At 55.3% G+C, this 14,474-nt stretch overlaps 1 protein-coding gene across 2 annotated transcripts in view; it reads left to right on the forward strand.

The window, feature by feature from the left end:
- Positions 1 to 14,474, forward strand: part of LRP1 (LDL receptor related protein 1) — a 78,869-nt gene that overhangs the window by 6,373 nt on the left and 58,022 nt on the right. For both annotated transcript variants that reach the window (XM_082851011.1, XM_082851012.1), the window contains exons 2-6: positions 2,414 to 2,536; positions 5,089 to 5,226; positions 7,286 to 7,405; positions 8,924 to 9,052; positions 9,173 to 9,436. In XM_082851011.1, the coding sequence (XP_082707137.1) occupies positions 2,414 to 2,536; positions 5,089 to 5,226; positions 7,286 to 7,405; positions 8,924 to 9,052; positions 9,173 to 9,436 (774 nt within the window). The remainder of the gene's footprint in view (positions 1 to 2,413; positions 2,537 to 5,088; positions 5,227 to 7,285; positions 7,406 to 8,923; positions 9,053 to 9,172; positions 9,437 to 14,474) is intronic.

Below are 14,474 nucleotides of genomic sequence, written 5' to 3' on the forward strand. Positions count from 1 at the left end.
GTGTAGACTGCCCCGAAGTAGGTTATTTGTTTCTTTCCTCCCCTCTTCCCCCTGAAGGAAATCACAGACAGGCCTCAGCCTTCACGCTTGAGATTCCTAGGGCTTTCTCCACCATCCCTGATGGAAAGGAAGTTCTTTCACATCTCTCGAGATCCTTGTGCTGCCCTGACCTGTGGGAGACGTGCACCTCCAGTCCCCCTGCCCCGGCCCAAAGGGATGCTGCTGTGGGACGGGGGCCCTGAGCGCTCCTCTTCCTTTCGCTCCCATCCCCCGCTCCCTTCCCTCCGCTAGAGCACATCTGGTTTGTGAATCTCTCTCATTCCAGCTTTCGGAGTTTGCCAGCTGCTGTTTCCTCTGTCGAGTTCAGGCCAAAAATGGGGGTGGGGGACAGCGGGGGGGGACAAAGTGAGGGCCAAAGGAGGAGGGGATCATGGCTGGGACTCGGAATGGAGGGGAGATTGGAGTGACCAACCGGTGACCTCAGGCCTGGGCTCTGAGTTCTACCCTGGGGAGGAGAGGGGGCGTGGACTAAAAGTCCAGGTGGAGGCAGGGGTGGCACGGGGGCCTTTCTGGGCTCCAAACAGCCCATCTGCCTCTGAGTCCCCTTCCAGCCCCCTCTACCCGCCCCGCCACCAGCCGGTCTCGGCTGGCCAGGGGAAGAGGACCGTTCTCTGGCATGCTAACTAGGCTGGCGGGCTGTTTCCCCGGGAAGACCTCACAGCTGGCCCAGTGGGGCAATGAACTCAGCATTATCCACCTCCTCAAGGGGCCTTTATTCCCTGCTCAGGGTGGGGGGGAGGGGAGGGGGACTCTGGGGCCGGGGGCCTAGCCAGGCCATCCTTGATGTGTTTCCTGAACTCGGCTCTCATCCTGGCCAGGGGCCTGAGTGCTGTCCCCTCTGCCAGAGATGGGGGTTAGGGAGGGAGGACGTCTTCTCAGTGTGGCTGCCCTCATACTCCATCCCTCCCTGCTCAGAGCCCTGACACACTTTCCTTCTGCTCCGTCCCAGCCCTGAGCTCACTCTGCCCTGCTGTCTTCCCAGGGTGCTGTGGCTCCTGAGGGGCCATCCTGCCCCTCCTTGGCACCCCAGTGCCTAGTGCAGTGCCTGGCACAGAGCTGGTTTCCAGTGCACGACAGCCGAAGAGGAAGTGGGATTGACGCAGACCAAGGAAGAGGCGATGAAGGGCTGGGAGACTGGCTAGGGGTGAAGGAGGGGGGTACTTTTCTTCCCGTGGAGGGCATGGTGACGGCATCGGGAGGAACAACTCCTGAGAGCCTCTCAGTGAGAATGGGGAGACTGGTGTGCACTGGTTGGTTAAAAGCTTAGAGTCAGCTCAACTGGTATGAGTCCTGATTTTGTCACTTGCCTGCTGTGTGAACCCACCTTCTCTGAGGCTTGGTTTCCTCATCTAGGAAATGGTGGTATTGGTAGTACCTACTTTGTCATATTGTGGAGAGGATTAAATGAGATGATACGTGGAAAGAACTAGTGTACCACATTTCCTGGCACATACTGAGGTAACAATGAGGGTTAGCGTTACCGTCTTTAATTCATCCCCGGAGAATGAGGTAAGAGAATGGGGCAGGAGCAGAGGGAAGCTGGTGGGGGTGAGGGTTTAGGGCAAAGAGGTCCCGGATATAGGACCTTAACAGGTCGGCTGGGCTGAAACCAGCTCCTACAGGTCACCCCAGCCATCCCCCTGCCTCAGCTCTCCAACTCTGTCATCCTGGGCAATCTTAGGTGCTTCTTACCTCTGAGGGCATCTGCTGAAAGTCTAACCAGCAAGGGAGGCTGTGTCTTTAGAGAATGCAGGTGGAGGCAGGGCTCCTCTGCTGATGCCATCTCCAAGCCACCACTGTGCCAAGGGCACCCCAGACACACATCCCATCTGGGGACCTGGTGGTTAAGAGTTGGAGGTGGGCAGGATGATGGGTCCCAGGGACCAAAAGTGTCCCAGAGGGCGAAGGAGCAGAGAGGTTAGAAAAGACCAGCTCTGGACCTCTAGTGAGATAGGGAGGAAGATAAAGAGAAAACACGTCAATGGCTAAATGCCCCATCACTCTCAGTCAGCAAAATGGGGTTGCTGGTGTCTGACCAGAGTAACAGAGAACAGCAAGGGCTTTGACCCTGAGGACTGGAGGAGGGCACACCAAACAGGCAGTCTTCGGGACTGAGCGGGGGACAATAAAATGTGCTCCCTGCATCCTTCCCCTCCCGCCGTTGCAGGTACGCGGTGTTCTGGGAGTGAACTCCAGCCATGTGCCCACCCCCCCCAACACATGGACCGTGGGTCAGAGTCTGGGCCAGATGGAGACTGATGCTGGGGGAGGAGGAGGAACCCTAGAGCGCTTAAGGCCATAGAGTTGGCCTGTATCCCTCATTCACACCCCTGTTTTCTTCCCTTGACCCCAGTCCCTAAGACTTGCAGCCCAAAGCAGTTTGCCTGCAGAGACCAGATCACCTGTATCTCAAAGGGCTGGCGCTGTGATGGTGAGCGGGACTGCCCCGACGGATCTGACGAGGCTCCTGAGATTTGTAAGTGCCTTTTCTGGATCCCTCCCCCGCACCACCGGTTCATGCCTTTTCCTTTTGGCCCAGGCAGTTTGGGATGAGGACAGTTGAGCTCTAGTCTGGCGTGGACCTTGCTCTATGATTGTTTGTACATGACACAGCTAAAACTGTCCTCTCCCCCTCTTCAAAGAGCCCGGCATGGTGCTTGGTGTGCTCAGAAATGAGCTCCCTCAGCTGCTGTACCCCCAAGCCAGCCAGAGATTGTGTTCTCTGGGCTGACAGCTTTCCTGGAAGGAGAGGGCCCAGGCTCCCCTCCCTTCTGGCTCATCCCTCTTCTTCCCACCTCTGAACCTCCTGATCCTTGATGAGTGCCCCCAGGTCTTGCTGGGTCCCCTTCCTGTCCTCAGGCTCCCAGGCCAAAGGCCACTGGCCCCTTGCTAAGTCTCTGTCCCAGAAGCCCCACCCCTGCGCATTTCCCGCCCTCCCCCGCTCCCCCTGCCCTCCGTAAGTGGTGTAATCAGAGGCAGCTGTTTAAACTGGGAGAAAGGTCCCCACCCAGGCTTTACCCTGCCAGTGGGGGGGAGTGGAGGACTTTCTGGCGGGACCCTAGAGTCCTGGGCAGCTGGCAGAGTCTCTCCTCTGCGGGGCTCATCTGGGCTGGGGTCTAGGGGATCCTGCGTTCCTAGGTCTGTCTACGTTCTCTCTCCGGCTTTATCCTGTCCCAGCCCCATCTCCACACCCTCACCCATAATTATTAGGGGTAATTTTAGGGCCAGAAAGGGAGCGACCAGTTCTGTCTGCCTCACCCTCATACCCTGCCCTGGAGGTGTGGGAGCCAGGGATATTCTGCAAGTGTTTGTATGGGGGCGTGGCTCAGCCTGGAGCATCTTTTTGTCTGATGCCGTCTTTATGCCCCACATTTCTGACCCCAATGCTTGGCGTTAGGGATAAAGAAAGCCATGCAGAAGGTCCAGATTTGGCTCTTTTGATCCTCCTCCCTTTAATTTGATGTAAACCCCACCTTATACACATCCCCACACTGTCCCCACTCATGCACACTCCTGGACCCATCACACCCACACTCAGTCCCTCCCGGGCACTGACTCACTCCCCTCCACCCTCCCCGACATACACAGACAGAGGCAGATGTTGGCACAGACATGCTCTCATAGCAACGCAGAGTCAACACTCTGAAATGGGGATGCAGAGACACAACCTGCACTCAGACAGATGCTCCCAGACACGCACACACAAACCCAGACTCGCTCCCAAAAGGACATGGAAATGCACATACCAAGGCCAGAAGCACCAGCACATGTGGCTTGTGGGATGTTAGTTCCCCGACCAGGGATTGAATCCAGGGCCATGGATTCACCCTCACTCCACACCACTCTGCTCCACGGTACACACCTCCCTCACCTGTGCATGTGGACTCCTACCAGGCACAGGCGGACAGGTGCACTCATAAACAGACACTCTCTCACACCCTGTCCAGGCTTGGGAGCCAATGGGCAGTGGTCTATCTACCAGCCCACAGGTTTAGCCAGTGTCCTAGGTCACCTGGCCTCCTTAGAATCCCCTCAGGAGCTCTGCCCTGCCCTCCCCCCAGCCCATCTTCTTGGGTAACAAAGGAGGTACCAAGACATCATCAGCATTTGACCGTTTTCAAAGCCTTGCGTCAGGCAAGCTGCTCTGGGGCTGCGGGTCTGTAACAGTGCATCCAACAGAAATATAATGCAAGCCATGTACACAATTTCGAAATTTTCTAGTTGCCACACTCAAGAAGGTAAAAATAACCAGGTGAAATTAATTTCAACTTTATTTTACCCCATGTATCCAAACTATTATCATTTCAGTATATTATTTGTTTAAAAGTATTAATGAGATCTTTTGCATTCTTTTTTGTGGCGGTGGTATTAAGTCTTCAAAAGCCAGTCTGCATTTTATTTTATTTATTCATTTGTTTGTTTGTTTGTTTGTTTCCGGCCATGCCATGTGGCTTGCGGGATGTTAGTTCCCCGACCAGGGATTGAATCCAGGGCCATGGTAGTGAAAGCGCCGAGTCCTAACCACTGGGCCACCAGGGAACTCCCATTGTTTTTTGTTTGTTTTTGCCAGTGTGCATTTTATACTTACAGTTGGAACTAGTCACATTTCAAATGCTCAGTAGCCACGTATGATGCTGCATATTGGGAAGTGCAGTTCTAGAAGACTTGGTCCAGCTCTCAGCCCCAGGCTCTGTGACCTGGGGAGCTATAGGAAGGAGGTGTACTTTGTCTCCTGAGTGTAGAATGTGAGGCATGGGGGTCCACAGCGCGGGGCATTTGGGGAGTGGACTCTGCTAAAACCTAGTTTTCCCCTCCACCTGGCGGCTCCCAGGTGTGTAGCTGCCGTTGGGAATGGCATAGGAGAGCTCGAGGTTGAAGAGTCTATCCAGGCCCTAGGCCTCCTGAGATCTAAAAAGTGCAGGTGCCTGAAACCCCAGTCTCAGTTCCCCACCCCCTCCCCCAGTGAACACCTAGGCAGACAGCCTCTGTAGCCAGTGCGGTCATGCTGGCCTTTCCATCTGCCCCCAGGTCCACAGAGTAAGACCCAGCGATGTCAGCCGAACGAGCACAATTGCCTGGGCACCGAGCTGTGTATTCTCATGTCCCGCCTCTGCAACGGGGTCCAGGACTGCACAGATGGGTCGGACGAGGGGCCCCACTGCCGAGGTAAGGGCTCTTCCACCTCTCCTGTCCCAGGTGGATGCGGTGAGTTCTCAGGTGGGCACCTGACAGGTTTGGAGGCCCGCCATCCAAGGACTGTCCTCGCACCTTTGGGGGGGATGAGGCCTTGTCCTGCTCCCCTGCGCCCCGGGCACTTCTCTGTGTTGCTTGGACATGTCACTACCCCTCTCCAGTCCCCAGTTTCTCGCCTGTGAAATGAGAGCTTTATACTAGATCAGCGTTTTTGTACTTTTTATTTTTGTAGATAGCGGGGTCTTTTCTTCAGATGGTTTCTTACATGAGTATGAACAGAGAAGAGCAGATGCTGTGATTGAAGCTGGGGTCGGGGGGTTCTGGAGTTTTGTCCCCCTGCGTCCACTTCCAGGGCCCCCAAAGGCGTCCCCCAGGAAGTGCAGATCTTTGAGGCTCTGTGAAGTTGCTTGATGGGAAAGTCACCCAGGCTGAAGAGGGAACTGTGATAGGTCAGACTTCCTTCCCACCTGCAGCTCAGGTCACCAGCTCTGCAGTTCTCCCCCTGGAGGCCCCCATGACCCAGGGAGAGTCTGGATCCCATGTGAGCAATGGGAGAGATTCTTTGGGGGCAGGGGGGACAGGCAGGGCCTCAGGCCTGTGAGTCAGGGAATGGGGACTTCTCCTACTGCCCTCAAGGTCTGGGCCTGGAGCAGAAGCCTGGCTTTGTGAGTCCCTAGGCAAGCCCCTGGGTGTGGGGCAATCTTCCCTGGGGGGTGGGGACCGTGTCCTGTGCCTGTAACGCGTGTCAGAAAACATCTGCCTGTGGGAAGAGACACATCTGGATCCTGTTCATTGAGGGCAGGGAGTGTGGAGCAAGGGAGTTTGTGGAAGATTTTTATCCTTCCCTTTGGTTGATTCTGCATGTTTTTCTCTGAAGCTCCTGGAATGGGATGCAGAGTGTGGGCCCAGGGGCTGACTTCAATTACCACGCACGTCCCATCTTATCGGATGGCGCGTGTTCAAGTTTGCTTGCTTTTGTATACCTGATCAGTATCAAAAACAACGAAGAACCTCGAAAACCTAGGGTTTGGACTTCCTTCTCTGATATTACAGAAGTTGGACCTCATCATCCTCCCACCCCATATCCAGAAGAGAAACTCTTTTCCAGATTTTCTGGAACAAACACTATTTCCCCCCTGTGTTGGGGGGAGGCTGGACAGGGCAGCACACTCGGGCTCTCGGGGAGGAGAAGGAAGAACCGGGGCCCGGCCCCCGATCCCAGCTCCTCCTGGCCGGCTTAGTGCCTCTAAACGTCTTAGCATCTCAGGCAGTGCTCTCTCCTAGGTGGGAGGGGGCGAGCAGGGGTGTGAGGCAGCTGGACAAAGGGGTCTTTGTGGCCAGGCCGCCTGGCCCCATGCAAGGCCATTAATTGGGTCGCTGGTCTGGGGGGGCAGCTGCTCTCCCACCTCTTCCCCCTCCTGTCTCATTCCCTTCTGTCTCCCCTGTGGAAGTGGGTCAGTGGCAGGAGGAAGATTAGAGAAGGATCCCAGGGGAGCCAGTTTTGCTCCTCCTCCTATCCTCTACCTGGACCTTGGGCCTTCTCTCTGAGGCCTCTAGGGCTCAAGGGATGGGTTGCAGGGGTGCTTCTAGACAAGAGCTAGGGTGCTGCACAGAAAGACTCAATTCCATGCCAGCTCTTCACCCTCAGCCCCAAAGCCAACATTGCAGTCCTCGGGCAGTGCAGGCAAGAGGTATGTGAAGGGGATGAGAATCACCGTCCCCACTTCCTGTTGACCCCAACAAACTACCAGAACCCCTCTCCGTGGGGACAGAGGGAGTTCAGAGCAGCCAGAGCAGGGAGTTGTGGGTTCTGAATCATAATGGGCTGTGTGACCTTGGACCTGTCTTGTACCCACCCTTGGTCTCGGTTTCCTCACTGACACTATATTTTTAGGGTTGATGCTTCTTAAGCCCCTTCATCTCTGACCCTGCAGGCAGCAGAAGTGGTTTCTGAAGGGTTGGGGGAAGGTTGCAGTCTGGGTACAGCTGCCAGGTCTGGAGTCCTGAGTATGTGTCACCTGCTCCCACACAGAGCAGCGAGGACAGTGTTCTCATCTGGGTTGCCAGCACCACTGTGTCCCTACACTCAACGGGCCCACCTGCTACTGCAACAACAGCTTTCAACTTCAGGCAGACGGCAAGACCTGCAAAGGTAAGTGTGCCCACCGCGTGTACTGGAGGTGAGGGGTAGTGGGCCGGGCTGGGGAGGAGAAAGCAGATGGAAGGCGCAAGACAGGAGGCGGGGCTACAGGCCTTACAGCCTCAGGGCACGACTGTGGGCCCTAACTACTTGCTTCCACCAGACTTCTTTTTTTTTGTGATACGCGGGCCTCTCACTGTTGTGGCCTCTCCCGTTGCGGGGCACAGGCTCCGGACGCGCAGGCTCAGCGGCCATGGCTCACGGGCCCAGACTCTCCGCGGCATGTGGGATCTTCCCGGACCGGGGCACGAACCCGTGTCCCCTGCATCGGCAGGCGGACTCTCAACCACTGCGCCACCAGGGAAGCCCTCCACCAGACTTCTTAAAAGTCATCTTAAAAATTATATGAGTCAGGGACTTCCCTGATGGTCCAGTGGTTAAGACTCCACGCTTCCAGTGCAGGGGGCGTGCATTCGATCTCTGGTCAGGGAACTGAGATCCCACATGCTGCGCGGTGCAGCCAAAAAAAAAAAATTATATAGGTCATATGTGAGTTTCCTTGTAAAAAAAAAAAAATTAAAGCATTATAGATAAAACCAAAGTCCCCTTTGACAAACCTTCTTCAGTTCTGGTCCCTTCCCCATCTCTCTGGAGGTCAACTCTGTTACCAGTTTGCTACTTCTCTGTCCAGGCCTTTTTCTGTCCATGTATACATGTACTCATGGAGAATCTAATTGAAAGTACTGTTTATGTGCATGTGATTTTTTTTTTTACATAAATATCATACTGTACATATGCTTTTTTCAATTTTTTCACCCAGTATGTTCTAGAGATTTTTCCATGTTAATACGTAGACATCTACCTCATTCTTTTAAAAACCACTGTGATGTATGACTGTTACCACAGTTTACTTGGCCATCTCCCTTTTGATGCGTAAGGCGTTCCCAGTTTCTTCTGTTACACACCATGCAAACTTTTCTGTTTTAAATTTACCTCCCTGGGGTCGTTGCACAAATGCCACCTTCTCAGTGAGGCCATCCCTACCGCCCTAAAATCCCACCCCCAGCATTCTCTGTCCCCTTTCTCTGCTTAATATTTTTCCATAGCACCAGCCACTTTCCATTGCACTAGTTCCTCTCACATGCCATTTACCTTTTTGTCATATTATCGTAGTAATAGTATTTCATTTATTATTGGAATTTAAGTTTTATGAGGGCAGCAATTTGAATCTGTTTTATTCACTGATGTATCCCCTGAGCCTAGAACAGTACCTGGCACATAGTAGGTACTCAAGAAATCTTTTGTGAGCGAATGGATAATATGCACGTGTGTGGCTATTTCTCCAGGGTAGATTCCAAGTCTGGATTCTCTAGGTGATAAAGTTTCCACATTTCTTATTGTCATAGATTCTGCCAAACTGTCCTCCGAAGTAGCCGTAGGCTTGGACACATCCCTGGTGGTGTCTGAGGGCACTCCCTTCCCTGCCCTCGGCGTGCTGGAAGTGACCACGCTCTCTCCTTTTCCCGGCAGACTTTGACGAGTGCTCGGTTTACGGCACCTGCAGCCAGCTGTGCACCAACACAGATGGTTCCTTCACGTGCGGCTGCGTGGAAGGGTACCTGCTGCAGCCAGACAACCGCTCCTGCAAGGCCAAGAACGGTAGGTGGGGTCACCTGTGCCCATACAGCTAGGAGCCCTCAGTGTTGTTCCCTGATGGGGAGCGGCCAGAGAGGTCTCAGGGCCACTTGCCGCATTGACCCTTCTCTCCTCCACCTACAGAGCCGGTAGACCGACCCCCTGTGCTGCTGATTGCCAACTCACAGAACATCCTGGCTACGTACCTGAGTGGGGCCCAGGTCTCTACCATCACACCCACTAGCACACGGCAGACCACAGCCATGGACTTCAGCTACGCCAACGAGACGGTGTGCTGGGTGCACGTTGGGGACAGTGCTGCCCAGACACAGCTCAAGTGTGCCCGCATGCCGGGCCTGAAGGGCTTCGTGGACGAGCACACCATCAACATCTCCCTCAGCCTGCACCGTGAGTCACCTGTTCCAGCTTGGAGGGCAGGGGAGGTGGGCAAGACAGAGCCGATCTGGGACAGAGTCAGAGGGCTATTCGGGATGACCCCTGTCTGGGGCAGGAGCCTAAACAAAAGCCGCTGACGGAGGCCGAGGCAGGGGGTTTCACATGACGACACTTGTTTGGAGCCGGGGCAGAGTTATGGCTGTGCTTCCTCCCCTCTCTCTGAGCTGAGTCTCTGATGGCTCCTGCATTTCTGGCTCAGGGCAGAGAAGGGCCTCCCAGAAGAAGTGCCCGATGGGGGCAATAACTGGTCAACCTCCAGAGACCAGGGGCTGTCCCTTTTCAGAGAGAGGAGTGTTCATTAGTCCACAGAGGGGCTTTCCCACACAGCGAGAGCCAGAGCAAGGGAAAGAAGAGGCCTGGAACCAGCAGAGCCTGGCTAAATTGTAGCTGAGGGCAAAGGAGCCGCGGCCAGGCTGGGTCCAATCTCCTCTTCCATTATGTCTCTTGGGGACATCTCCAGAACGGACTCCCTGCTGCAGCATGGTTGTAGGGGTCCTGAGGCTGTTTCTAGGGGGCTTTGTGGCAGGAATGAGCCCAGAGGAGGAGCCGTGAGTGCTGGGGCCACGTGAGCATTCTCAGATATCCTGGATGTCCCCCTTCGGGGCTCCCTCCCAGGCCATACTTTGCTGTCTCAGAGGTGGCAGATGGGCTGTCACTGGGGATGGGGCCAGGGCATAGATCCACTGCCTGGAGCCGTCCTGCTCATCTCAGATGCTGCTACATAAACAAACAAAACATCTGGCATCATCACATTTCCAGGAAATGCACCACAGGGCTGAGGGGGGAGGTCTGGCCTATGGTTGATCTCACCCGCGGGAGAGAGGGTAACTTGATCTGTGACCTTGAGTAAACCAGAACTCCCTGTCTCTGCTTTGATTTCCTAATCTGCATAATGGGTTTGAGCCTGTCTGGCGAGATCAGATAAATTGCAGAGAAAGCCAGAAGTAACTAGAGGCCAGTGCACACAAGGTTTAGGATGGTAAACCTGGGTCCTGTCTAGAAGATCTTGAAGTTCCTTCTCTGGGTCCCCATGTGATGATCCCCACAGAAGACCAAAATCCCAGGAGGACACAAGGGCTTAGTTTTTGAGGGAGCAGGGGTTCCTCCAAGAGCCCCCGCCCTCTTGCAGCCCCATTGTGTGGTCCACACCTCAGCTGCGGCCCTTCCACAGCATCCCAATAGCTGTTGGTGACCAAGGCTCACCTGTGGTAGACCTGTCCTCCTTGGAGTGCTGGGCTGGGGGCTGCTGTGCCTGGTCGGCTGAGCTCTTGAGGGGTGGGCAGTTGTGGTAGGTTGGATAGTATCAGGGTGAGACCCCATGAGACAGCTGCCCTCTCCCTGTTCCTTTTCGACGGTCCCACCCAACAGGCTGTCTGGGCAAACAGCTCCAGCAGTTCCCTCCCTGGCCCTGCCTCAGGGCGGCCAATGGGCTGATGAGCTCTGGCTGGCAGGGGTGCCCTGATGGGAACATTTTTTGCTCTGGCCTGGCCCCTCTCCTGCCTTTCTCCCCAGGAGAAGCAGGAAATAACCTCAGGTGGGTGCCCCTCCCTTGGCAAACAGAGCCTTGCCTTCAAAGTCTGCTAGATTCGTTGGGCCCCTCTGGGGCAGAGTCCAGGAGGCCAGAAGAGACCGGAAGGTTCTGGGGAGAAATGCTGCTGGGGCAAATGAATGGGTTCCTCTTGCCCCAGCCTCTGTCCCTTCCTCCTGCCCTACCCCCACCCCACGCCCCATGCCGCCTGAATGTCTGGCTGTCACCCTGAGGATGGTTGTTTTGCTCTCATCCCACAAACTAATTATGGGCCCTGAGCTGAGGATGTCGGAAGTGTCTCTCCCCAGCACCCTCCCCCCGCCCCCAGTTCATCCCCCTTCCCAGGAGAGGCTGATGGCCTGCCCTGGTGTGCAGCGTGGCTGGTCCCAGGCATTCACCTGCGCAGTGGGCTGCTGGCCTGTAATTAGCTCCCCCAGGGGCAGGAAGAAGAAAGGCTGCTGCTTTCTCCTGCTTTCTCTCTGCCCTCTGGGGGAGCCCTCCCTGCAATCATGCCGTTCTTGGCTGACCCTGACCTCCGTGGGACCCCTGGCCTGAGCCCTATGCAGGGGGGGAGGAGTCTGACAAGGGAGAGGTGCTGGAGCCCAGAGCCCAGAGGCTGAGAAGCCCGCCTGCTGGTGTGGGAAGAAGGGGGAGCCTGCCCTGGAGAAAACGCTGGAAACAGAAATAGAATAGAAAGAAGGAAGGAGGCCAGGAAGTGAGCCTGTTTCACATGGGTCCTTGGGCGTTTGTGAGCCAGGCCTGCTCTGACTCCTGAGCCCTCGGAGGGCCCCTCCCAGGCCCCACAGTGGCTGGTGCGGCTTCATGACTGGCTCCGTGGAATAGGCTTAGGGCCGAAGTCCGGCCTTTTCCTGTCTGAGCCCAGCTCCTTCCCTCTGTTTCTACTCAAGAGTGGGGAGAGACCTACTGACCGCATCCCCACTCGTTCTGACAGGTGTGTGTGCGTGTGCGTGCGTGCGTGCCTGCGTGTGTGTGTGTGTGTGTGTGTGTGTGTGTTTTCATCCCTTAACAGGCTGGGCTGCCAGCGCTTCCTCCCCAAGCCTGTGTCTTGCATTGGCCTGGGTTGGGGGGTGGGTCTTAGAAATCAGTCCTCATCTCTTCTCCTCCCTCCTGGGATGTAATTCCACGGTCCATCCTCCCCTCTGCCGCTGCCCCAGCAGGACGGGGATGTCTCTGAGGACTCTGATCCCATGACTAGAGAACATGATGGGGTGAGCCAGGAGACCCTCAGGGAAGACCGTGTCCCACCCCTCAGGGCTTACTACTGCCTTTCCCAAAGCCGGAATGCCTTGATTTTTAGGTCGTGTATGGATGTGCGTTTTTTATTGTTATAGTTATGTTTTTATGTAATACCCATTAGAAACTCCTACAACCAGCATATCAAACCTACGACTTCATAGATTGTTTAGGATGCAGCAAAATAAGAAAAGTAAGTTGATGTAAAGAAACGGTAGAGCAGGCTGTGCACAAACATGGGAAGCATTTTGAAAGTGACAGACAAAAGACTGACGTTCTGGAAACCGAGGCCCAGAGGGGTCGACAGGCCTGGCCTGCCCACCCTACCCCCCACTTCTGACCACCCTCTCAAGGAACCTCAGGCCCTGTCCAGCCCCCTGCAGGGCCGCCCCTGGGCAGGGCTGGAGGTCAAGTCTGCTTGACCCCCAGCCCAGCCCGGCCCTGCATTGTCTAGGCTTCACTCCTCTGACCTGTCCTCCCTGAGCTTTGAGGATGTTTCTGCTGTAGAAAGAAAGAGCACAGACTGCAGGGGCGGGGCCCTGGGAAGATGTGTGTGTGTGGTGAGGGGAGGTTCTGAGGTTGCAGATAGAGGCCTTGAAGGACATAAGGTTTGCTGAAGTCACTTCATTCGGGGCTGTGTATGAGGGAATGCTCTGGAGGGGCCCTTGGGGGTCCTAGGGTTTCTTCCCTGTACCATGCTGCATGGGGAAGGAGGAGATTGGAGGGGAGGCCCAGAAAAGTCCTCCTAGGCTGCAGGCTGCAAGGTTGCGAAATGGGTCCCCAAGTCCAGCTGGCCAGCTTCACTTTTCCCTCCCTCTCGTGTGTGTGTGTGTGTGTGTGTGTGTGTGTGTGTGTGTGTGTGTGTGTGTGTTTAAAATCACAACAGGAAATAGGGCAGTGATTTGTCTAGCGAAGGGGCACAGAAAGAGAGAGTATCTCCTCTGAGTCTGATGAACTGGCTTCCCTGCTGGAAGGGGAGCCATGCTCCCACTGAGCTGGGCACCCAAGGCCCTCTCAGCTCCCACCCCAGCCTACAGAACACTTCCAGTGTCACGGATGAAAACTGGCCACCTGCTTCTTTGGCCTTTCCACCCATTGGGTGTCAGAATATTGGGGGGCTCTCGCCAGCCTGCTCTTGGCCTTGGGCCCCCTGCATCCTGGTGCTTTTGCTTCCCATTCCAAGTTTCCTAATCATTTAATGGCCCTTCTCTCCTCTTCCTGGCCAGGCCAGCCCTGTGTCTCCCGGCACAGCTCCAGCCCAGTCCTCTCCTCCCCCGCTGTCTCCTTGAAGTTGCCTCTCCACCCAGCCTGCGCCCAACAACCCCCTCCCTGTTTTCAAGCCAAAGGAAGTAACTTAAGCAAGAGAGATGTGTTTTAGAGCCCAGCAAGAATTTCTCAATAGTGGGAAGACCCTTGTTCTGATTCTGAATCAGAGTTGCAGAGTCCAAGCATCTCATCCCCGGGACCCAGGACTGAGAGCCTGTGTGGACCTGGGCCACTCAGGGGAGGGGAGCGGGGCTGGAAGTACAAGTGGGGCAGGAAGGGAGCCCAGGGACAGAGCTGACCCAGTGTGGCTGATCCCCGGACCTGCTGGTGGAACAAGAAGAGCTGAAATCAGGACCCGGCACGAAACAGGAGTGTGAGCACATGCCATTTAGCAAAACTTCTGCCAGGCCTGCCCGGGGGTCTCCTCCCTACCTGCAAAGGCCCCGGGCTCCCGAGCATCTCCCCCAGCCCTTGGGTGAGATCCCAGAGTGGCTCTGACAAGCAAGAACGTTGCGTGACAGACGTCTTGTCCCACTGTCTTAGGCATCCTCAGGCCAGAAAAGGAGGATCCTGGCAATAGAAGGGAAGGAAAAAATTAAGTCCCAGCTCTAGGACAACAGAGTGAGCACTCGGCATTCACCAAATATTTGTTGAATGAATCAGTACGTGTGTGTCAGGCGCTAGGGACAAAAATGAAAGACCTGCCCTGCCCTCACAGTATTTGTAATCAGGTAAGCAGGCTGTGATAAAAGGGGCTTATGGAAGCCTGCAATACAGGAATTTTCCTTCTGGGGGCCTGAACTATCTTGAAGAATAAGTAGTAGGTGTCAGCCCCAAACTGCCCACCTGGAGGGCCTACCTTCAGTCAGGAGGCCACAGGGCTCTGGCTGGAGGTACAGATGGAAAAGGTAAGGAAGGATGGGGCTGAGGTGAGGGAGGATC

This window comes from Leucopleurus acutus (assembly GCF_964270905.1).
Source record: "Leucopleurus acutus genome assembly, chromosome: 11".
Taxonomy (NCBI): Eukaryota; Metazoa; Chordata; class Mammalia; order Artiodactyla; family Delphinidae; genus Leucopleurus; species Leucopleurus acutus.